The sequence below is a fragment of the Sceloporus undulatus genome, chromosome 2, assembly GCF_019175285.1.
Source record: "Sceloporus undulatus isolate JIND9_A2432 ecotype Alabama chromosome 2, SceUnd_v1.1, whole genome shotgun sequence".
Lineage (NCBI taxonomy): Eukaryota > Metazoa > Chordata > Lepidosauria > Squamata > Phrynosomatidae > Sceloporus > Sceloporus undulatus.
In genome coordinates, this window is record NC_056523.1 from 262976682 (window position 1) to 262996436 (window position 19755).

Genomic DNA, 19755 nt, shown 5'->3' on the forward strand with positions numbered 1-19755 from the left:
GTAGGACAAACGTGTTAGCAGCATTGTAAAAATACAGATAAGGAGTATCATCATTTCTGTATTTAACATGGTTTCAGTGTTTTCTTTTGTATTTGTTTATTGGCTTTAAATTAATTTTCCTTCCCAAAGTGACAACTACCAATATAAACACAATATAAACACAGCTGGGGAAAATATTTTGTTAAGTTCTGGGAAGATGTGTAAAAATGGCCAGTAGCAAGTCCCAAAACCTTGACTACTGATAGTTTGAGGAACATTGATTACTTGGAGGCAAAATACTTGGCGTACCTCCAAAATTCAGCAGATAGGTATCCAAAGGGATGACAGTGGAGAGTACAGCCTCTAAAGGCCCTACAGGGGGCAAAAGCAGCTCTCCAACCTCTAGCAGTTGACAACCTCTGAATTAAGTACAGGTGAAATGCATAGCTAAAGAATATTTAAAACTCATGCAGACATATGTGAAGAGAACACCTTGGTTAAATGACAGTCCACAAACACACTTTTATAGCTCCAAGGATTGTTATCTGTCACAACGCCAGCACAAATATTTGGAAGCTATAAGAATCTAGCAAACTTGGGAGATTTGAACTGAAACACATCACACACACACCAGTAAGCAAAAAACTCTTGTATTTGTTTACAGTACTTCTAAAAGTATAAATATTATCGTTTCAACAGATTATTCAGAGTATGGCTTTTTTGGTCAAAGATGTCTGGTACTCTTTTCTGCATTATTTATGCATTTTATCTGTTTTCACCTCTTACTATTTTCCTTTTCTAAAATGGGGACACTGTGTTCATCCCATTTTATAAAGGAAAAAAAAAATCCCACCACCACCAAGAACTTGCCAAAATGCACCTGAAATAAGCATGGTTAGTTACATGCTGCTCTGTAACTATAGGAGCAAATCAATAGCAGCTGAATGCCATCTGCTTCGGGCAGCAGAACAGCACCAAAAGTGTGAGCAATGCATCTTCCCTTATTGAAAGGTTATTTTATGCAAGTAAACAATTCATCGTCTTCTTGCACGCTTGATGCTCATTTACCACTTTTGATCAATAAAATATGCAAAACAACAAAAAAAATTGAATCCTAAGAGTAGTTCTGATGCCAGTGTGATAGCTAATCAATATTCAGGTCTGCACTCTTAAGAAGGCAGTGGTGGAGTATTTCCTTTATACAAATCCATGAATTTAAGGAAGCATATTTCTAAAACAAAACTGCTTTGAGAATCAGAGCTTTTATTTATGCTAAATACAGCAATAAGGATTATGTTTCTCTGTGTTTCTGCTCTCTGTTGGGTTCCAGGGCAGTATTCATTCAGGTTGCTTCAGTTTTTCTGCTAAAAGCACACTGTGATGGGATTTTCTTTAAACACATTTTCCTTTAATCTGAACACAAGCTCAGTTATTATATTAATCCTCCTGACAACTGCTTCTCAATAAAAGAATTCTTCCCGAATAATGAAAAGTTTCCTCACTTAAAATAATGTTAAAAGCTATCAGAACGTTTTTTTTATTTTAAAATTTTATTTTCTTCTATTTTCTATCAAACTTTCTATTACCCAAACTTCCCTTTTTACCATACCCAGCTGACAGTAGGCCTTCATGTGAAATTCATTTAAGCATGACATCTCAAATGTAAGTATGTTTGCTTTTCAAGTGGAATCCAATGGCATGTAATAATCACACTGCAGTGAGTTTAGGACAACATCCAGTAATAAGAAACGTCCCTTGGAAAACAAAATGTTCCACACACTATTCAAAAATAAACATTACATAAACATAATTATCAGATATAATTCTAGATTTCCAGTCCTACTTTCTTTGGACTTGTAACAAATATTTAAATATTTACAAGGGAATACAGGAAAAATGTAACTGAGTTTATAGAACATTAAGCCTAACATCTTCTTAGGTTTTTACTAGTAATGTAAAAATAGCTGGTTAAAAGATTGAACATGGGTTTGTCAGAGTAGAGCTTTTACAGTGGAAACACTTCTCAGCACTTGTGTTTTTACTCATATTGTATAAATATTTTGTCCTAGTCTAGCCATACAAATCTTTCTAAGGGAAAAGGAGTAATCTTAAGAATTCCTATTAAGAACAGAAAAGGTCAAAGTGATACTATAATACAAAAGGTATTGAAATTAATGAGAGTTGGGCAGTTTCTTTTGGAAATGTACTGTACATTTGGAGCAATACTACAAATACTTAGGTTTATAAATTAACTTGTTTTAGAATCTAGGCACAGAGTCACGTATATGGTTAGGCTTATTTGATAGACACTCCCCTACACTATTAATTTCCCCAAAAGCTCAAAAGATGCTTTTAGCTTTACAAATTTCATCCAATCAAAACTCATGTGTTTCTTCTACATCATCTACTGATACAGCATTTGTGAAGACCAGGCTGCACAAACTACAGCCAGCTTTAATTTGCTTGCACAAGGCACAAACCTTATTCTAATACCTTATAACTACAAACAGTCTTTGTTTCAGGTGCAGCTGAAGAAGAGCTCCATAAACCGCACAATTTTGATCTAATAAATAATATAGAGCATGGTCATGGGAAGTGCAGTAGCTTTGAGTCAATGACCCAACTAGCAGCAAGAGTATAATTTAAAGGCAGAAATTTCCAGTGCATGCACCGTTAGCCACAGTGAACCTGTTACTACTCTAAAGGGAATTGTTTGCCTCTTATTAGATTTTCTACAGCACAGCCATAAGTGATAAATGTACTGCTGTACTCACTGTCAAGTTAATCAATGCTGCCAAAGTTTTGTTGACCTAACAGTAATCCATAAAGTGAGCGGCATTTTCTCTATCCATATGACATCTCAGTCCGCAGTGGGATAGGAATCCTAGAGTGGCTTTATAAAAAGAAAATGAGACTGAAATAAAGAGGAAATAAGAGGAATGGGGGAATAAAGAGGATACTTTCACAATTCCACTTTTAAAGGAGGAGGCTCCTTTGCCTGCCTGAGGAAAAGAAACACACACAAAAAGACTGTTTGAGGGGTTAAAACACTAGCAAATTGATAACTTCACAGATGACAGAACCTTGACTAAAATGGTGTTTTTTGTTTGTTTGCAAAAGCTGCAAGAATCGCAAGCAGAATAGCTGTATATGAAGTATTCTCTTCTATAGTTCAGTGCACCAGTTCAAACACTGTGAAGAGTAATAAGAAAACTTGACTTCTGTTGTTACAGATTGGAGTACAGTACTTCAGTTCATAGGAAAGGAATAACCACTTAAATGACCAAAAAAGAACAAATACAACCTTCTCCCCCCTCCCAGGAAACATCTAACAAAAGAAAAGCCTTCTCTATAAAGAACTGCTGCTTTGCTTTCACCAGCAATTATAGGCATATGAAATATGAACTGCAATTGATTTTTTCTTCTAGGGGTCACTTGGCTCCATGTTTTATGCGTTCTAGGCATTTATTTGGGTGGCAAACTGACACGTTTTTATAGAATGAACAGAGCAATGTATTCCTTGCTCAATCAAAGGTACTTCACCGCAGCTCCTGTTCTCTGACACTTGTCCCTCCCAAACTCAAGTATGAGGGATTTCTTAATAATGGCACAGAAAATCAAATTGATAATTTAAAAGGACAACCTCAGCTATAAGAATTTATTGTGAATTATTTTTGTGCCAATGAAAAAAAGGGTGCAGCTCTACTACAGGTAAGATAAACATCTGCTGCAGGTTAGTTTTGGCAAGTTTCCATTCTTCATTTAAAATCTGTGACTTTTACTTTCCAAAATGACAGATGAGTGACTAGATACATACTTAATCATACTTACAGTTCTAATTATTAATGATAATTTACTCCTTAAATTTAAACTCACATTTCTGTATATTAAATACTATTTTGTGTCAACATTTCAGTTTGATCATATCCTTTTCTCATTCCTCTGGGAAGGCAATTATAAGCCATCAGTTTAGTGCCTGTTTAATCCTTATAGTTTATTGTGGCATAATGGTTTGCAACATACCGGTATATTAAATATATATCAACAACATATATCCCTTGTGCTCCCTTCCTCATTCTGCCATGCTAGGACATTCACCTTCTCTGTTATGGAAGCGACATTGCCTGGCTGTTCTTGTGTGGTCATAATGCAGCCAGCGTATGGGTGAGGGGAAAAGAAGGGGACATTGTTGCTGCATTCCTCATTATGACAAATTGGCACGATGGCAAACAGCATACATGCCTTAAAAGTGGTGTTCTAATCGGACTGATGGTTTCTTTTTTTAAAAAGATTTGTACTCCATATTGATTTACCTGTTCTGTTGTAACTCATAGTATAAAGCACTTTCACTCCATTTGGGCAAAAAGAAGAATATAAATAAAATAAATCAAATACATAAGAAAAGGAATTGTCTGTTGTCACCAATGAAAGTTGACATTACTGAAGAGCAAGCATAGTGACAACAAAACAGAACAGACCTCCTTCGGGTGACGGTGGCAGCAACATCGGCAGCTGTGGAAGGGGGTGCCTTATTTGTAATCTTCTACTTGAGCTGGCCTCTCCTGGCCTCATAGTATGGCCACCCTGATTGGTCCCCCTAAATTGGCCCACCATCCTCACAAATATTTCTAGTGTGAACACAGGAGAGGGCCTTCCCAGTGGCTGCCCCAGGCTCTGGAACTCCCCTCTCAGTGAAGTTTGACTGGCACCCTCCCTACTTTCTTTTCTTTTCTACTCCCCCAAGCATTTGATAAGTGATTATATACACCCATCTTATACAATGCACTGGATATTTCCAATTGTCCTGCTGGTGTGTATCTTTGTAATGATTTATATTTTAACTGGTTTTAATGTTTTTATCATTTACTCTCTTTTTAACTTTTGTATTTTGTGATTTTTTTAAAAAACTTTTTTTTTAATCTGTTGGAAGCTGCTTTGAATTCTGAACTGAGGAAAGGGCAGGATATAAATGAATGCATGAATGAATGAATGGATGAGGAATGTACTTTTGTTAGTTGGCTAACTTTCTCCAGTTATTCTCCATGTCCCCTGTATCGTAACATGGATATCATGAACATGGATCTTACATTTTTTAATGGTTAATAGCTACCATGGAATCTGCCTAATTGAAGCTATTATAACTATATAATGTAACAAGGTAGCTTATATAAATATTAGATCCACATTGAATATGTATCTGTTATAAAAATATATTGTTCATGCATATGAGTAAATATACAGAAATCATTGAGTTTCCTAAAAGAATATGTAAGGACAGACTGTTTTTTCTAAATGTTTTTAACAATACCTGCCACTTCAGTGTTATAAACTAAGGAAGACTTTTACCCTATATTATCAAAGGAAAGAGATAATGGCTGCAATTCTCAAACCACCTCTCCTTGAATGTTGTCACTGAACACAACTACAAAGAGGTTTACCCAAAGTCACACAGATTGTAGACTGGCATTGCAGAAAATTGAACCTAGCTCTCTGGAGTGTTTTGCTGACTAGGGTAATGAGATGGCAAGGGCTAAAATGTTTCTAATCCAAGAAATAATTTATTTTCTGTCAAATCTGTAGTCATTGACGGCATTGGCTTTGTCTGACTTTTATACTAAGCCTTGAATTAATTGCTCTCAATTAATCTGTTCCAGTCTTTGATAGCTTATTTATCAGACAGGGAAAGATAGATTTAATGGTGCTTGCTTGAAACGGATTCTTTAATTGGAAACACCAGAGTGTTTAGCTCACTTTGTGTTCTAGCAATTAAGGACAATTTGGAGTCCTATTCCCTCCCCCTCTTCACTATTGTCTCCTTGATTAGATTTCCAAAGAAACAGACAAAACAAATGACAATACTACCTACCAATATTGGTTCAAATAAAAGCCCAACAGCCAAATTACTTACTATGAGAAATGAGAGCCATCCCCATCAATTTCAGCATTGCCTTACATTTATTTCATTGTATCTTTGCCTTCTATGTAAAGTAAATGGCTACATTTCATACAAAAGCGTGTCCACCATACTCTTTTCCACAATTATGCATCCTTCCAAATAAGCCAAATCAACAGAAGAAATTATTTTTCTTGATTAAGGGTCCGCATTTCCCTTGGGATGAAACAAAACGAACAATTAATCTTTCCTTATTTGTTCTCGGAAGGACCCGCATTCTTTATGTGTACAATAGCCAGGTACCTGTGGCAGCCAGTCGGCACCAATTAGGCTTGAGCTGAAAATGAATGGACTCCAGTCAGGGAGCCTAATCTGCTGAGAGTTTCTACTAGAGGGCAAGGTTACGCTGGGAAAATTCCCCTGCTGTGGAAATACTGTTAAAAATTACCTCTTGACTTCAGCATAATTAACCAGGCTTGGGAATTTATATGAACTAAGTAATTGGAAAGAATTAGCAGGAGATATATACATTAATCTTCACCACTTACAAAGTGTTTAATGAAATTAAATCACTGGGTTTACTTCATGCTTGTTTGAGTTTATGCAAACTTTTAAAAAATCACCTGTAGATCAGGAACAAAGTGTAAGGAAAGGAGGCAATGGTGATGGGGTCATGTGTAAGAGAGAGACAAACACTCAATTCCATTGCTGCTCATTCTCACTAATCTTTACTAACCTCTTTGACAACAACAGGGGCAAGGCACAATCTTTGGGTTGCAGACAGTTCAAATGTATGTTCTGCAAGAAATCCTGAATTCAAAACTGTCCTGAATCCAAGACAGATTCCCCCACCTGCCAAGTCTTTCAAGACTAAAACTAGATATTTTCTTCCAGGCTCTTGACAGCTTACAGAGTTGTTTGACAGCTGAACTCTTACTATCTACCATTTACTACAGAATATAAACTTACAGGTTGAGGTGCAAGCAGATATTCTACTGATTAGATGATAGGTTTACTTATTTTAATTATAACCCAACCTTTAACTTTTAATGACTTACAAGGCAGGCAGTATAGAGTTCCCTGCCCTAAGGCTTACATTCTGAAATGACACACAAGGGAAAAAAGATGTGGAGGGAGGAAGGAAAAATTAAATCAAGTGCTTATATGGTTTTTGAATATAGTCAATTTTATATTACTTATAAAATTCAGGGTTCAAGTTCAGCTGGAAATAAAGGGTTGAGGCAAGTTCCTTATGAGGAATAACATAGGAAGCTGGATATGTTTAGCTTTAGAGAAGATTGACAGGTGACATGATAGCTATTATTAAATATCTGAGGGGATGTCAAATAGAAGATGAAGCAAATTTGTTTCCTGCTCCTCCAAAGACTAAAACATAAGCCAATGGATTCAAATGACAAGAAAAAAAACATTATGAAGTTTTTTTGTTTTTGTTTTTACTGTAAGAGCTGCTTGACAGGAGGGTGGAGGTTTCTCCATCTTTGGAGGTCTTTAAACACAGGTTGGATGGGCATCTTTCAGGAGTTCTTTAGTCATTCTTTACATGGCAGGGAGTTGGACTAGATGACTCTTGTGATCTCTTCCAGGTCTAAGATTCTATGATTTATGCCAAATGGTGTAAGGGTCCACATATCTGAGAGTGTGGATGTGTCATTGTCATTAAACAGGTGACATACCTCTATGGCAGCCTCATGCTTTATTTCAGGGTATTATTTCACTCATGTCCTTCTTGTAGATTTCTCATAGAAACCCAGTTGCTCTATTGTGGGAACAGAATACTGGACCATCTAGCATGGTTCTTATGCTTTTATGCCTTTACAGCTTCCTGCCTATCTAATTCCTGTATGGTATTGAACATGGCTCCAACATATGTACAAGTATCTGTCATTTGATTAAAGCTTGGAGCAGCAGATCCCTCAATGAACAAGCAAATCTTGATTTTAATGAGGTCATTCTTATACAGATGTGGACAATGTCATATACAGATCAGTCAAACAATGCAGCCAAAGTCAAACAAGTTTTATCAACGAGTACTTACAGTATTTCATTCTGAAACAGAATAAGACTGTTCCTTCTTTAGATGACTTAGGTCTTCAAATCTATCCATCAAATTGATATTTTTCACTAGTAGAGAAAATGTGCATCTGATGATTCTGCAGCCCCAAGTGATTGTTAGAGGACACCGATTATCTGTATCCATTTCAATCCAGTTTTTGGCAAGAAACTGTTTTGGCCCCTTTAGAGATCAATGCAGGATGAACATCATTTCACTGATCTTCCTGGGACCCTTTCACACTACACATTTATAACACTATGATTACATTTAAACTGCCGTGGCCACATCCTATGGAACTCTGGGATTTGGTTCAGGAAGCAATTTTTAGAAGTTTCAGCCAAATCATTCTAGTGCCTCACCAAACCCCAGGATTCCACAATATGCAGCAATGAAAAGTGAGTGATTAAACTTATGTATCTCTTGTTTTACTATCCTATGCACTGTTCCTCTCCTTTTCTATTCTTCTTCATCTAGTGAGAAATAAATGGAAGAAAAACTATGGAACAGGGGATAGAGATACGAATATACGAAAAGAGAGAGAAACCATTTCATTTCATCTTGACTCAGAATGAGGATGTATTTTTCTGGATTGTCACAAAAAGAAGTGAGAATTGTCCACATAAATGGAGAAATCTGAAGATTTTTATGTCATTTGCACTAAGCAATGTGCCTGTTGCATTCCAAGCCCCTCATCCCTAAACTCCAAAGTTCTCAGCAAAGAGAAAAGCTCCTGGTTAAGGAGAGTCCTGTAGTAAGACAAACCTCAAGAAAAAGCAGTTTATTAGCTCCAAATTTCAATTCTTTCTTTTTCAACCACTTTCAGCCTCAAGTGTTAGATTACCACATGTACATATGTCATTACACATACACGCATCAATAGATACACAAGCCACAAGAAATACATGCATCATTTTCTTGTCAGGCCTCATTTCTTAAGCTTTTAAGCCCAGGTCTATTTAGGGCCTGGGTATTTAAAGGACCACCTTTTTCCATATAATACTGCCAGATTCTTAATATCTGAAGTGGGACTGAAACGTACAGGCCAAATGAAGTGGCTTTTGGCCGCTTTAAGAGTGTGGCATTTAGATGACTTATAGCCCTAAAGCAGCTAGAAGCTGCTCTAAGGTGGCAAAAGCTGGACCTTTTAGGAGTGGATTAAATCTGCTTCTGCTAGCGGCCCATTTGGGACAGTGGTGGCAGCCTGCATTGGAAGCTGACCATGCAGTCACTGCAGTCCTGCCATAATCAGGGCCAGAGGCTGTTCCTTCATGGTCATCTGCTTCAGCCCATATAAATCCTTCTTCAGATACTCCTGCATTCAGACATTATGAGGGTGATGATCAATGAAGAGACTTCAGTGACAATTTCTTTTTCATTGTGGACAATTTAGGGACATGCCAACATTAATTTGCCTCATTTAAGCTTCAGGTTCAATGGCTAATTTATTACCACTGATTTACAATCTTTATTAATACATTTTGTTGATTTATCTATTTTATACCTTTGGTTGTTTTTTTAAAAAAATATTTCATAGGAAACTTTTTTCTTGCTTGTGGCTAACATTTACTTTTTGTGTTTCTGCAGTGTTAACAGACTTTAGTGTTATTTTGGTATTTGTTATTATTACTTTTATTGTTTTTATTTGTTGTGTGCTGCTTTGCATACAGATACTCAAGTAGTCGAGTAAAAGTAAGGGGCTAATTAGTGAAATTATGCCATCTCATACCAAAATGGAAAATACAAGTTTATCCAAAGAAGCCTGAGTAAATCGAAAAGGAACTGTTGAAAACAATGGCTTTGCTCCAGAGGGGATTTTTGTCAGGTTCTCTCTTTCCTCCAGTCTCCTGTGTTTGCTCAACAGCTGAAGGATTGCTGGCACCTCTCAAATAGAAAGAGAGGTTGTGTGGGAGCTGTTATAAGAATAGGTCCTTTCAAAAGGGGACATCTATATCTTGGGCTCTTCAAATAGAATTATTCCTTTTGAACCAGCCCAATGTCTATACATTTCTGAAGACCACAGAAGTATTGCAGTATAGAATAAAAACACCTAACATTTAAAAAATGTAGCACTCAAGCCTAAATACCGTAAAGCCATTAGATTCCACCTGATCTTGGAATCTTAGCAGGGTCAGATCTAGCTAGTACTAGATGGAAGACTGTCAGTGAATACCAGATTACTACATTTCAGAGGAAGGAACTGGCAAAACCACTTCTGAGTATAGTTAAATCTCAAGCATCCACAAATTGGAAATATTCCAAAATATATGAATTCCAAAAAGCAAACCTTGATTTTGCCATTTTATATAAGGGGCACCATTTTACTAGGCTATTGCATTTAATGGGACTTGAGCATCCATGGATTTTGGTATCTATGGAGTGTCCTGGAACCAAACCTCAGTGGATACCAAGGTCCTACTGTATTCTTTGTCTCAGAAAATCCTATGGAATTCTTGGAGTCACCACAAGTCAACAGGTGACTTGAATCCACAGACACACATCATCCACACATTGGAGAATTCACAGTAATATTCAAAATCTGATTTTAAATATGTCATTTTCAAACTGTAAAACTAAGATTATTTTGAGAGGAACTGCAAGCAAAGATTACCAAGAAAATTACCAAAAGAAACGTAGACAGTGATGTGGAATAAGGATTGCTATTCTTTGTTATGAGCTCAAGGTTTTTGGTATTCTTTTACCTTTGAACAGATAAACCAGATACTTTAAAACAAACTAAATACATGTGCAAACTTTATTGATTCATTCTGTATCAAACATACAAAAGAAATGTGTATGCTCTCTACGGAATCTGAAAACAGCTGGTAGCAACAATGATGGATTTAAGTTATTAACAGATCAAAAAAAGATGGATGGTGTTCTGCTTTTCTTAATCTACATCATCATCTAGATCTATTTAAAGATATGTGGTGCACTAACAAACTTAGTTAAGGTTTCGATAAAATCAGTAGAATAATCTGCCCCGTTACACTGAGTCTGCATTGATCAATAAAATCACTTGTACTAGGAAAGTACTGCTAAACACTGACAATCCTAGCCATTAATATTATTTAACACACTGTTCACAATCTTTAATGAGGATAAAGAACATTTTTGTCTCTTTACACTTATCATATTGCCCTTTCCAGAGATCCTTATAAAAACAGCACAACAGTGATTATTCAGAACTAATCGGGGTTTCAGAGGGAAAAGGACACTGAATAATTTCTTGTAAGTTTTCTCTGTGATTAATAGATGTTTTCTGTGAAATCCTTTTTTTTAAAGATAAAATTGAAGTTAAGTGATTTGCATTTATGCTATCAAGGATGAATTTCTATTCATTTACATCCAGCAACAAACCTAGCTTCACAATCCATATGTTTATCTATCGAGATGATGAATCCACTAGTTTAAATGTTTTAACCACCATGCATGGCTTGTTAAAACAGTATATTAAACCAGGAACACAATCAAATGAAAGCAGAAAAGAAGAACAAAACCACAAGATTCTAATTTTTAAACAGATATTCCTAGCTATCCAGTATGCTCAAAATTATTAATTATAATAGAATTTGCTTGGATTATCTTCCGGTTAGACACAGGAGTTACACATAAAAACCCATACATTCTAAAATATAAAAATCATGAGGAGTAGGTTAAGAGTGATTAGGAGAAGTGAAACTATGAATTATTATGAATTATTACTAATTCTCTTACAAATGATAGAATGACTTTCTGGAACAGATTTTTTGGAACAGTCTGATGCAGGAGAAGAGGGAAAACAATGAAAATACTGTACTACAAATACAAGTTCAGGTCTTTTAATTTGATTGACATTTAACACTTATCCACGGATTTTGTATCCACAGATTCAAGCATCCACGGCATGATATAAATTCCAAATAGCAAACCTTGATTTTCTGTTTTATATAAAGATTTCAAATCTTGTAGGATCCCCCAAATTCATGGACATTTTATGATACCAGCCAACTATTGTAAGATACAATGGACATGTGGGTCAGCTGGCCTCTGAAGCCCCGAAAGGAGTAACAGCACTGCTCAGCCAGCCACAATCCTCAAAGACAGGCACCCCTTAGCATTTTGTAAGGTCTGATTGAGTGTACCAAATATTCAGGGGCTGGTCTGCTGGGAGTGTGGCTGGTGTCACCTTTCAAAAATTCAAGGGGTATGGGATTTGGAGCACTCCATATCACTCCACTATAGGACTCCAAGCCCCCAAACATGAGACACTCAGTATAAAACAGGGCACCTGGGATCACTACTGATGTTAGATCTTATTGTTTAGACAGGTTACATATTTTTATACTGTCATGACCTTTCAGAGGAAATATTATTTAATTATATATCTGTAATTATATATCAACACACCATGAGCAATCATTTGTTAATCTCAGTTCCAGTGTTATAAAAAGGAAGAGGTTGAGGCCATAGTAAAAGGCAAGTAAAAGTCATCAATTTGTAAAAACAATGACTAAAAGGACGAAAGTGCATTCAGTCTAAAACAGTATGCAAATGTTTTCCTGAGTGACAGTAGCATACAGTCTGCCTGTGCCATACGCAGGCGCACTATATGCGGTTTTTAGCTTACACTGAAGCCACGTGGCAAAACAATGAATGGTGTACATGCACATGAGGACGCGCATGCACACGCCACTACACTGCCACACCCAAGCCCCATTATGTTCCATGGGGCTCAAGCATACGCGTTTTTCGCCTTACTTGGGGGGGGAGGGGGTTCCAGAACGGATCCCCCACATAAGGTAAGGGTCCACTGTACCGGTTTTCCACCTCATTTTATTCTTACTACCATTACAATGACGGTAACAACAATGTCATTAATTAATTTTGTACGTCACTTTACCTTGAATGAACTCATCTATATAGTTCTACATACACATTTTTCCTCACAGCAGCCTAATGAGATAGTCAACAACATATAAAGCTTTGAGAGCAGACATTTTCTATCCCCCCTCCATAGCTACTTCGTAAGTTACTCCCATCTTTTACATAACCTTATAGTCAAAAACCCAATTTTGTGCTACTATTTATTTGGACGCATGATAAAATGCTTCCCCATCTTGAGCCCCAGTGCCAAGATTTTCCTGCCTTCTAGACAGGGACGTAGCCAGGATTTTGGGAAGGGGGAGGCTTGAGTGTGGCGGCATGGCAGTGTGTACATGCCATGGGTGCGTGCGTCATTCATTGTATTCCAGCGCAGCTTCAGAAGAGGGGGTCTGGACCCCATGGACCCCCCCCCCCCCGGCTACATCACTGTTCTGGAACTGTTTTTAGGGCATATAGAGGAGATTGCTTTCATTTCCTTACTCCAAGAAAAAAAGTTCTGTTAGTGGAAGGAACCCTACTTGATCCTGGTAATCATATGCATTCACGCCCTGTCACAGTTGGCAATTTTGGAGGTTTGTCGACAAGCAGAATGGTAGGCCATTCTGAATTAATAAATAATAACCCACCCTGGCCTTAGGCAACATCTTTCCTCCTATTTTTGTCCTCAACAACCATAGTTAAAACTGAACTTGTCACCTCATCACCATACCCAAAAGATTTGTATTTCTATGGCTATTCATACAGTCTGCTTATAAAGGTCTTCCTGGGCACCCAGTTCACTCCATGTATCTGAAGAACTAGACAAAGTCTATGAAACTTATGCTACAATGTCTTTCGCTCAGTTATTCTCAAAGGTGCTACAGGATCCCTCTCAATACTGATATGCTAGACAAACAAAGCAATTGTTCTGAAATTTAATAAATAAAAAATTAGGGACTGGCCAACATCAACAAATGAGTTTCAGTTCTGAGCAAGAATGTAATAACAGGCTTGTCAAACACTCTCAGTACTGCATCATAATGTTTTCAATCCCATATAAATTCTTCACTTGTGAATCAACACTCACAATTTCCTCTTCCCACTCATCATCATTAACTTTATACCTTGCCTTCTCCCCAATATTGGGACTCTAGGTGGCTTGTGGATTAAAATGATTACTACATAATTTAAAACATACAGAAAGTCAACATTAAAATAGAATTAAACTATTAGCGTTAAAACAATTTAAAACTTAACAATGATAAAAGCAGTTTAGAACAGTACATTTTAGAACAATATGGTGCCCTTGGAAAAACATTTTCCTTAAAAACCTGCAGTCCTAAAGCATGCCAGAATGAAAAAAAATGTCAGAATTACACTGCAGGACTTTTTCAAACATAAGTATAATATAACACTGACATACAGCTATATGCCAGATTTTACAGAGTCAGGATGATATTTTACTAAAAATGTGGGATATTTTACTAAAACACTGTAAAAGAAACAAAATATTTGTTAGAATACTCAAATGTCTATGGACAAGTGCCCACAAATAGCCATCTTTAAGGATAACCCAAAGGAGATGATGTTCTATTGTACATATCTAATACAGTTCTTGGAAAGTAAAGACGTTTCTATGCATTCTTAAACACAGCTCACCTGTAAATAAACTTCCAAGCCTTGACGACGTTGTTCCAGTACTTTGGGCACCCAGTTCCTCACATGTTTTGAAGGGATTTCTGGAGTTCTCATGAATTTCTTAAGCTACAAATAAAAGCAGACAAATAAACAACTTCCTAAAAAAGTTACAAGACTGCAGAAATAAAAAACAAACATTCAAACACAGGTTGCCAAAATAGGACGTGTGTGTGTGTAAGAGAGAGAAAGAGAGAGAGGATGGAGGCAAAAATACTATCTAATCAACTGAATTTTATCACAATTCTTTTTAGTCTATAAGTGAACTGATCCTATTTAATTACAAAAGTTATGCTACTGTATATGAGACAGTAAGGTAAATTTGGATTAAAAATTTGTAATAGACAATGTGCTGGGCAATTACTTAATTCAGGAGCTAAATGTTTCATATGTCAGATAAATATTGGTATGTGGAATGGTCAATCTAGCGCCTTAATAACAAAACAGTGATTTAGTTGATCACAGATTTGAGCCTATACCCCTGTGTATTATGTTTCGAAACAAGCCTTAAAAACTGCTTCAAATGCAATCAGCTGTAGTTTCTTTGCAGGAATAAGCATTTAGAAATCAACTGTGCAACACAAAACTGGGGAAACTAAGTGACGATAGTTTAGTTCTGACAAAAAGAGGTAGACCTCTTGCTAAATATATATGCTAAATATAATGCTAAATAAAAATGGAAAATACCACAATTAAGAAATCTGGGGAAACAGAAAGAAAAGGACTGAGTGATTCTGCTTTCAGAAACTGCAGTAAAAAGGAAGATCAGCATCCATGTAATGGTAAACTGAGCATATGTTTTGTTGTATTGGCAACAAAACCCCAGTGAAATAACTGTAGTTTTACTTCCCTTGTGGTAACTGAATGCACAAGAGTACATTGAGAGTTGATTTCCCCTTTTTTCTCCCAGCCTGCAAACTACCTTTTAAACTTGAGAATCCTTGCCTAAGAAAGCACTATGAAATTAATGGGGTCATGGGAGGTCCACAGGCAACTTGAAGGCAAAACACATGGAACAGGAACTTTAAAAAGTGGCCAGGAAGTTAAATCAGCTTGATAAGGACTTAAACAAACAAAAAACCCAGGAATATGCATGTGCATTACTATTATCATGGGCTTTAATCAACTTCCCAAATCAGGGTTAGCATGTGAACATCTAGAAGGCAATGCCATAATCACAAAAAGTCAACATGGGTTTCAGAGAAACAAGTCATGCCAGACAAACCTGATCTCTTTCTTTGATAAAATTACCAGCTTGGTAGATGAAGGGAATGCTGTGGATATAGTATATCTTGATTTCAGTAAGGCCTTTGACAAAGTTCCCCATGACATTCTTGCAAACAAGCTTGTAAAATGTGGGCTAGACAAAGGAACTGTTAAATGGATTAGTAATTGGTTGACTGGCCGAACCCAAAGGGTGCTCAACAATGGCTCCTTTTCATCCTGGAGAAAAGTGACCAGTGGGGTCCCACAGGGCTCTGTCCTGGGCCCAGTGCTATTCAACATCTTTATCAATGGCCTGGATGACAGAATTGGGAGCATACTTATCAAATTTGCAGATGACACCAAATTAGGGGGAATAGCTAATACCCCAGAGGACAGGATCAACATTCAAAATGACCTGAATAAACTAGAAAGCTGGGCCAAAGCTAACAAAATGAAATTCAACACGGAGAAATGTAAGGCACTGCACTTAGGGCGGAAAAATGAAATGCACAGTTATAGGATGGGTGACACCTGGCTGAATGAAACTACGTGTGAAAGGGATCTAGGAGTCCAAGTAGACCACAAGTTGAACATGAGTGAACAGTGTGATGCGGCAGCTAAAAAGGCCAATGCTATTTTAGGCTGCATCAATAGAAGTATAGTGTCTAGATCAAGAGAAGTAATAGTGCCACTGTATTCTGCTTTGGTCAGGCCCCACCTAGAATATTGTGACCAGTTCTGGGCGCCACAATTCAGAAAGGACATTGAGAAACTGGAGCGTGTCCAAAGGAGGGCGACAAAAATGGTGAAAGGTCTGGAAACCATGCCCTATGAGGAACGACTTAGGGAGCTGGGGATGTTTAGCCTGGAGAAAAGAAGGTTAAGAGGTGATATGATCGCCCTGTTTAAATATTTGAAGGGATGTCATATTGAAGAGGGAGCAAGCTTGTTTTCTGCTGCTCCAGAGAACAGGACCCGGAACAATGGATGCAAGCTGCAGGAAAAGAGATTCCACCTGAACATTAGGAGGAACTTCCTGACAGTAAGGGCTGTTCGACAATGGAATGCACTCCCTCGGAGGGTGATAGAGTCTCCTTTCTTGGAGGTCTTTAAACAGAGGCTGGATGGCCATCTGTCAGGGATGCTTTGATTTGGATTTCCTGCATGGCAGGGGGTTGGACTGGATGGCCCTAGTGGTCTCTTCCAACTCTATGATTCTATGATTCTATGTCTGCATGAGATATGCAGATCTAGCTAGCATATACCTGTGTTCATTTTATGGAGATTATCACATGGTCATTTTTGCCCTGGCCATGCATGGGATGGGATCAGGGTGAGAAGGGGAAAATGGGTGTTATCACACAGAAAATTGCTGCTGCGCTGCTGTCTGGCCATCACCTGTCCCCCAGGCGTGCTCTGCAGGCCAATTTTGGTGGTATAGAAGCCTTCCATACCACCAAAATTGTCCAGTTTAGCACGCCTGGGGGATGGGTAATGGTCAGGCAGCAGCACAGCAGCAATTTTCTGTATGATAACACACGTTTTTCTCTGTTCCATCCTGATCCCATCCCATGCACGGCCAGGGAATAAATGGCCATGCGATAATCTCCTATAATAGAAATCATACATGATTTCTACAATATGTCATCAAATATTTTGGAAATATCTGAAATCTACACAATGTTGACATTTTTACAAACACAGATTTGTATCTACATCCCAATTTTTTCAGTTGTATAAATGCGCACAAGCCACATTTTGAAACTAAGAATATGTCACCCCTGCCCCCAGCTATGAAATAATTTGGCTTATTATCTGTTGATTTCCTATTGTCTGGTGAAGTAATTTGTTTTTTAGGAAGCACTTGGTTTTTATCTGCGGCACTCATCTTATGTTTTGCTTTGATATTATATATGTTTACGGGTTATTTTAATATAAAAGGAGCCAACCTTAACATTTTATGATGGAAGAACAGGAGAGAAATATTTTGGACAAATGGGAAAAGTTTCCAAACTGTGGGAATAGACCTGGGAGGCCTGCAGTTACAAACACTTTATGTAGCTTTCAGTAAATTGTCTTTTTATCCAGAGTGCTAGGTGGTTGTTCTTGAGGCTTCTCATTTCTCGTAATAACAAGAAAAACCACCTACCACTCAGGATTCTTATAAGGCTGAGCCACATAAACTTTTGTAAAGCACTTTGCATGTAAAACAGGCTGCATAAACAATGAATTTAGAAACTCCCAAATCAAAGAAAATCCTGCAGTATTCAAGGGAGACAGAAAGAACAGATAACACCCAGAGTGGCTTTCCTAACATTTGATACAAGGTGACATGGGCATTCTTTAAGCTCTATATCACCTCTAAATAAACGTGAAGCGGTGGGGGGAGAAATCACAAGGACAGAAACTCAACATTGACTTTGACATGCATGCCCACAGGGGCTGAGGAATTTACATTTCATTTCAGAGCCTGAGGAGGTATCACCCTATCTAAAGCTGTGTCAACAAAAGTCTCTGGTCACATCCAACAACAGCAGCTCCATTGTTCAGGAGAGAGTATAAGGCTGCTTTAACATACAGACAAATACTTTAAGCAATTGTCCAGCTTCTGCAAAACTCATTCACACCTGAATCCATTACAACCTGGTATACAATTCAGCAGAGCCACCCTCTCAATGTCTTTTAACAATGAAAGAACAACACACACACACACACACCCCAATCCTCTTTTATTTTGTAAGTGGGGTTTAGTACTGCTGGGTTTGCATATAGTTTGGGCTATTATAATTCCAAACCCCCTTTTATCTTATCAATGACACTGAGAAAAAGCTGTGTGAGGTTTTGTTTTGTTTTTTTAAGCATGACTGCATCACAGAGACACTTCTACAATAAACCACTCTCCGAAATCATGGCCCTATGCAGGACATGATTTTCCTCTGCCAATCTATAGTCTACTGTCTCTGGCAGTTGGGAAGAAACTGCAGTCCTGAAGATCATTGGTCTGCAATGTCCATTACTTTTTCCTGCTCTGTTCCAGAAAGAGCTGACTTATCTGGATGTTGGGTGCTACTGCTTGAAGGTGCTCTGTGCACTTCTGGGATGTGGCACACAACAGTGCCATTTCTTCTCTATGCCACCTTTACCAGCCTGGGAAAGGCTTGACTGAGAGAGGGGCATTGGGCACTTCCTTGAAGGTCCACAGAGCAACTTTGAGAAAGAACATTTGACATCCTCCAACTCAGCCTTTTTTTCAGAAAGATCAGATGGAGCGGAGCAATGGATGACAACATCCTAAAGGTCTAGGGATGCCATATCCCAGTGGCCGCCGGGAAAATCACGCTTTTGGGGGCCCCTCCCGGTCACGGTCTGGTTTGGCCCCCAGCCATGCATTGGTCCCGGTTAGGGGCCCGCTCCTGCGGCCATTGCCGCTGCCGCTAATGCAGCTGGCCACACTGCCAATCCACCTCCTCCTCCTCTTCTGGAGTGGTGGGCGGGGCAGCGCCAACCCACCTCCTCCTCCAGCTCCGCCTTCCTTGTCCGCGGCGGCGGCAGCACTGCCGCCACTGCCACTGCACCTCCCGCACGCGCACAGGCCTCTGAAGCAGGAGCTCATCCCCTGCTTTGTTGCCAGCCAGCCATTGGCCAGCTGGCCAAAGGGGACGTGCTTCTCTGCGCGCACCACCTGGGCATCAGAAGGGGACAGGGGCAGCGATCGTGGCGGGCTCCCGCGCGCCTTCCTGGCCTTTAAGGAGGCCTGGGACTCCTTAAAGGCCAGGGAAGAGGGAGGAGGCCTGCCGGGATCGCGGCGATCGCAGCCGGCCCTCGCTCTGTTTCCTGGCTTCTAAGGAGGCTTGAGCCTCCTTAAAGGCCAGAGAAGAGGGAGGAGGCCGGCCGGGATCACGGCGATCGCGGCCGGCCCCCGCTCTCTTTCCTGGCTTCTATGGAGGCTTGAGCCTCCTTAAAGGCCAGGGAAGAGGGAGGAGGCCTGCCGGGATTGCGGCGATCGCGGCCGCCCCCCGCTCTGTTTCCTGGCTTCTAAGGAGGCTTGAGCCTCCTTAAAGGCCAG

General features: G+C 38.8%; 1 protein-coding gene across 2 annotated transcripts in view; it reads right to left on the reverse strand.

Annotated features, from left to right (window-relative positions):
* The window catches only part of SNX24 (sorting nexin 24), a 71343-nt gene that overhangs the window by 12174 nt on the left and 39414 nt on the right, over positions 1-19755 (reverse strand). For both annotated transcript variants that reach the window (XR_006102224.1, XM_042452521.1), the window contains exon 3: positions 14448-14552. Coding sequence is in view for 1 of the 2 variants with exons in the window: in XM_042452521.1 (XP_042308455.1) it covers positions 14448-14552 (105 nt within the window). In the remaining variant the exon portion in view is untranslated. The remainder of the gene's footprint in view (positions 1-14447; positions 14553-19755) is intronic.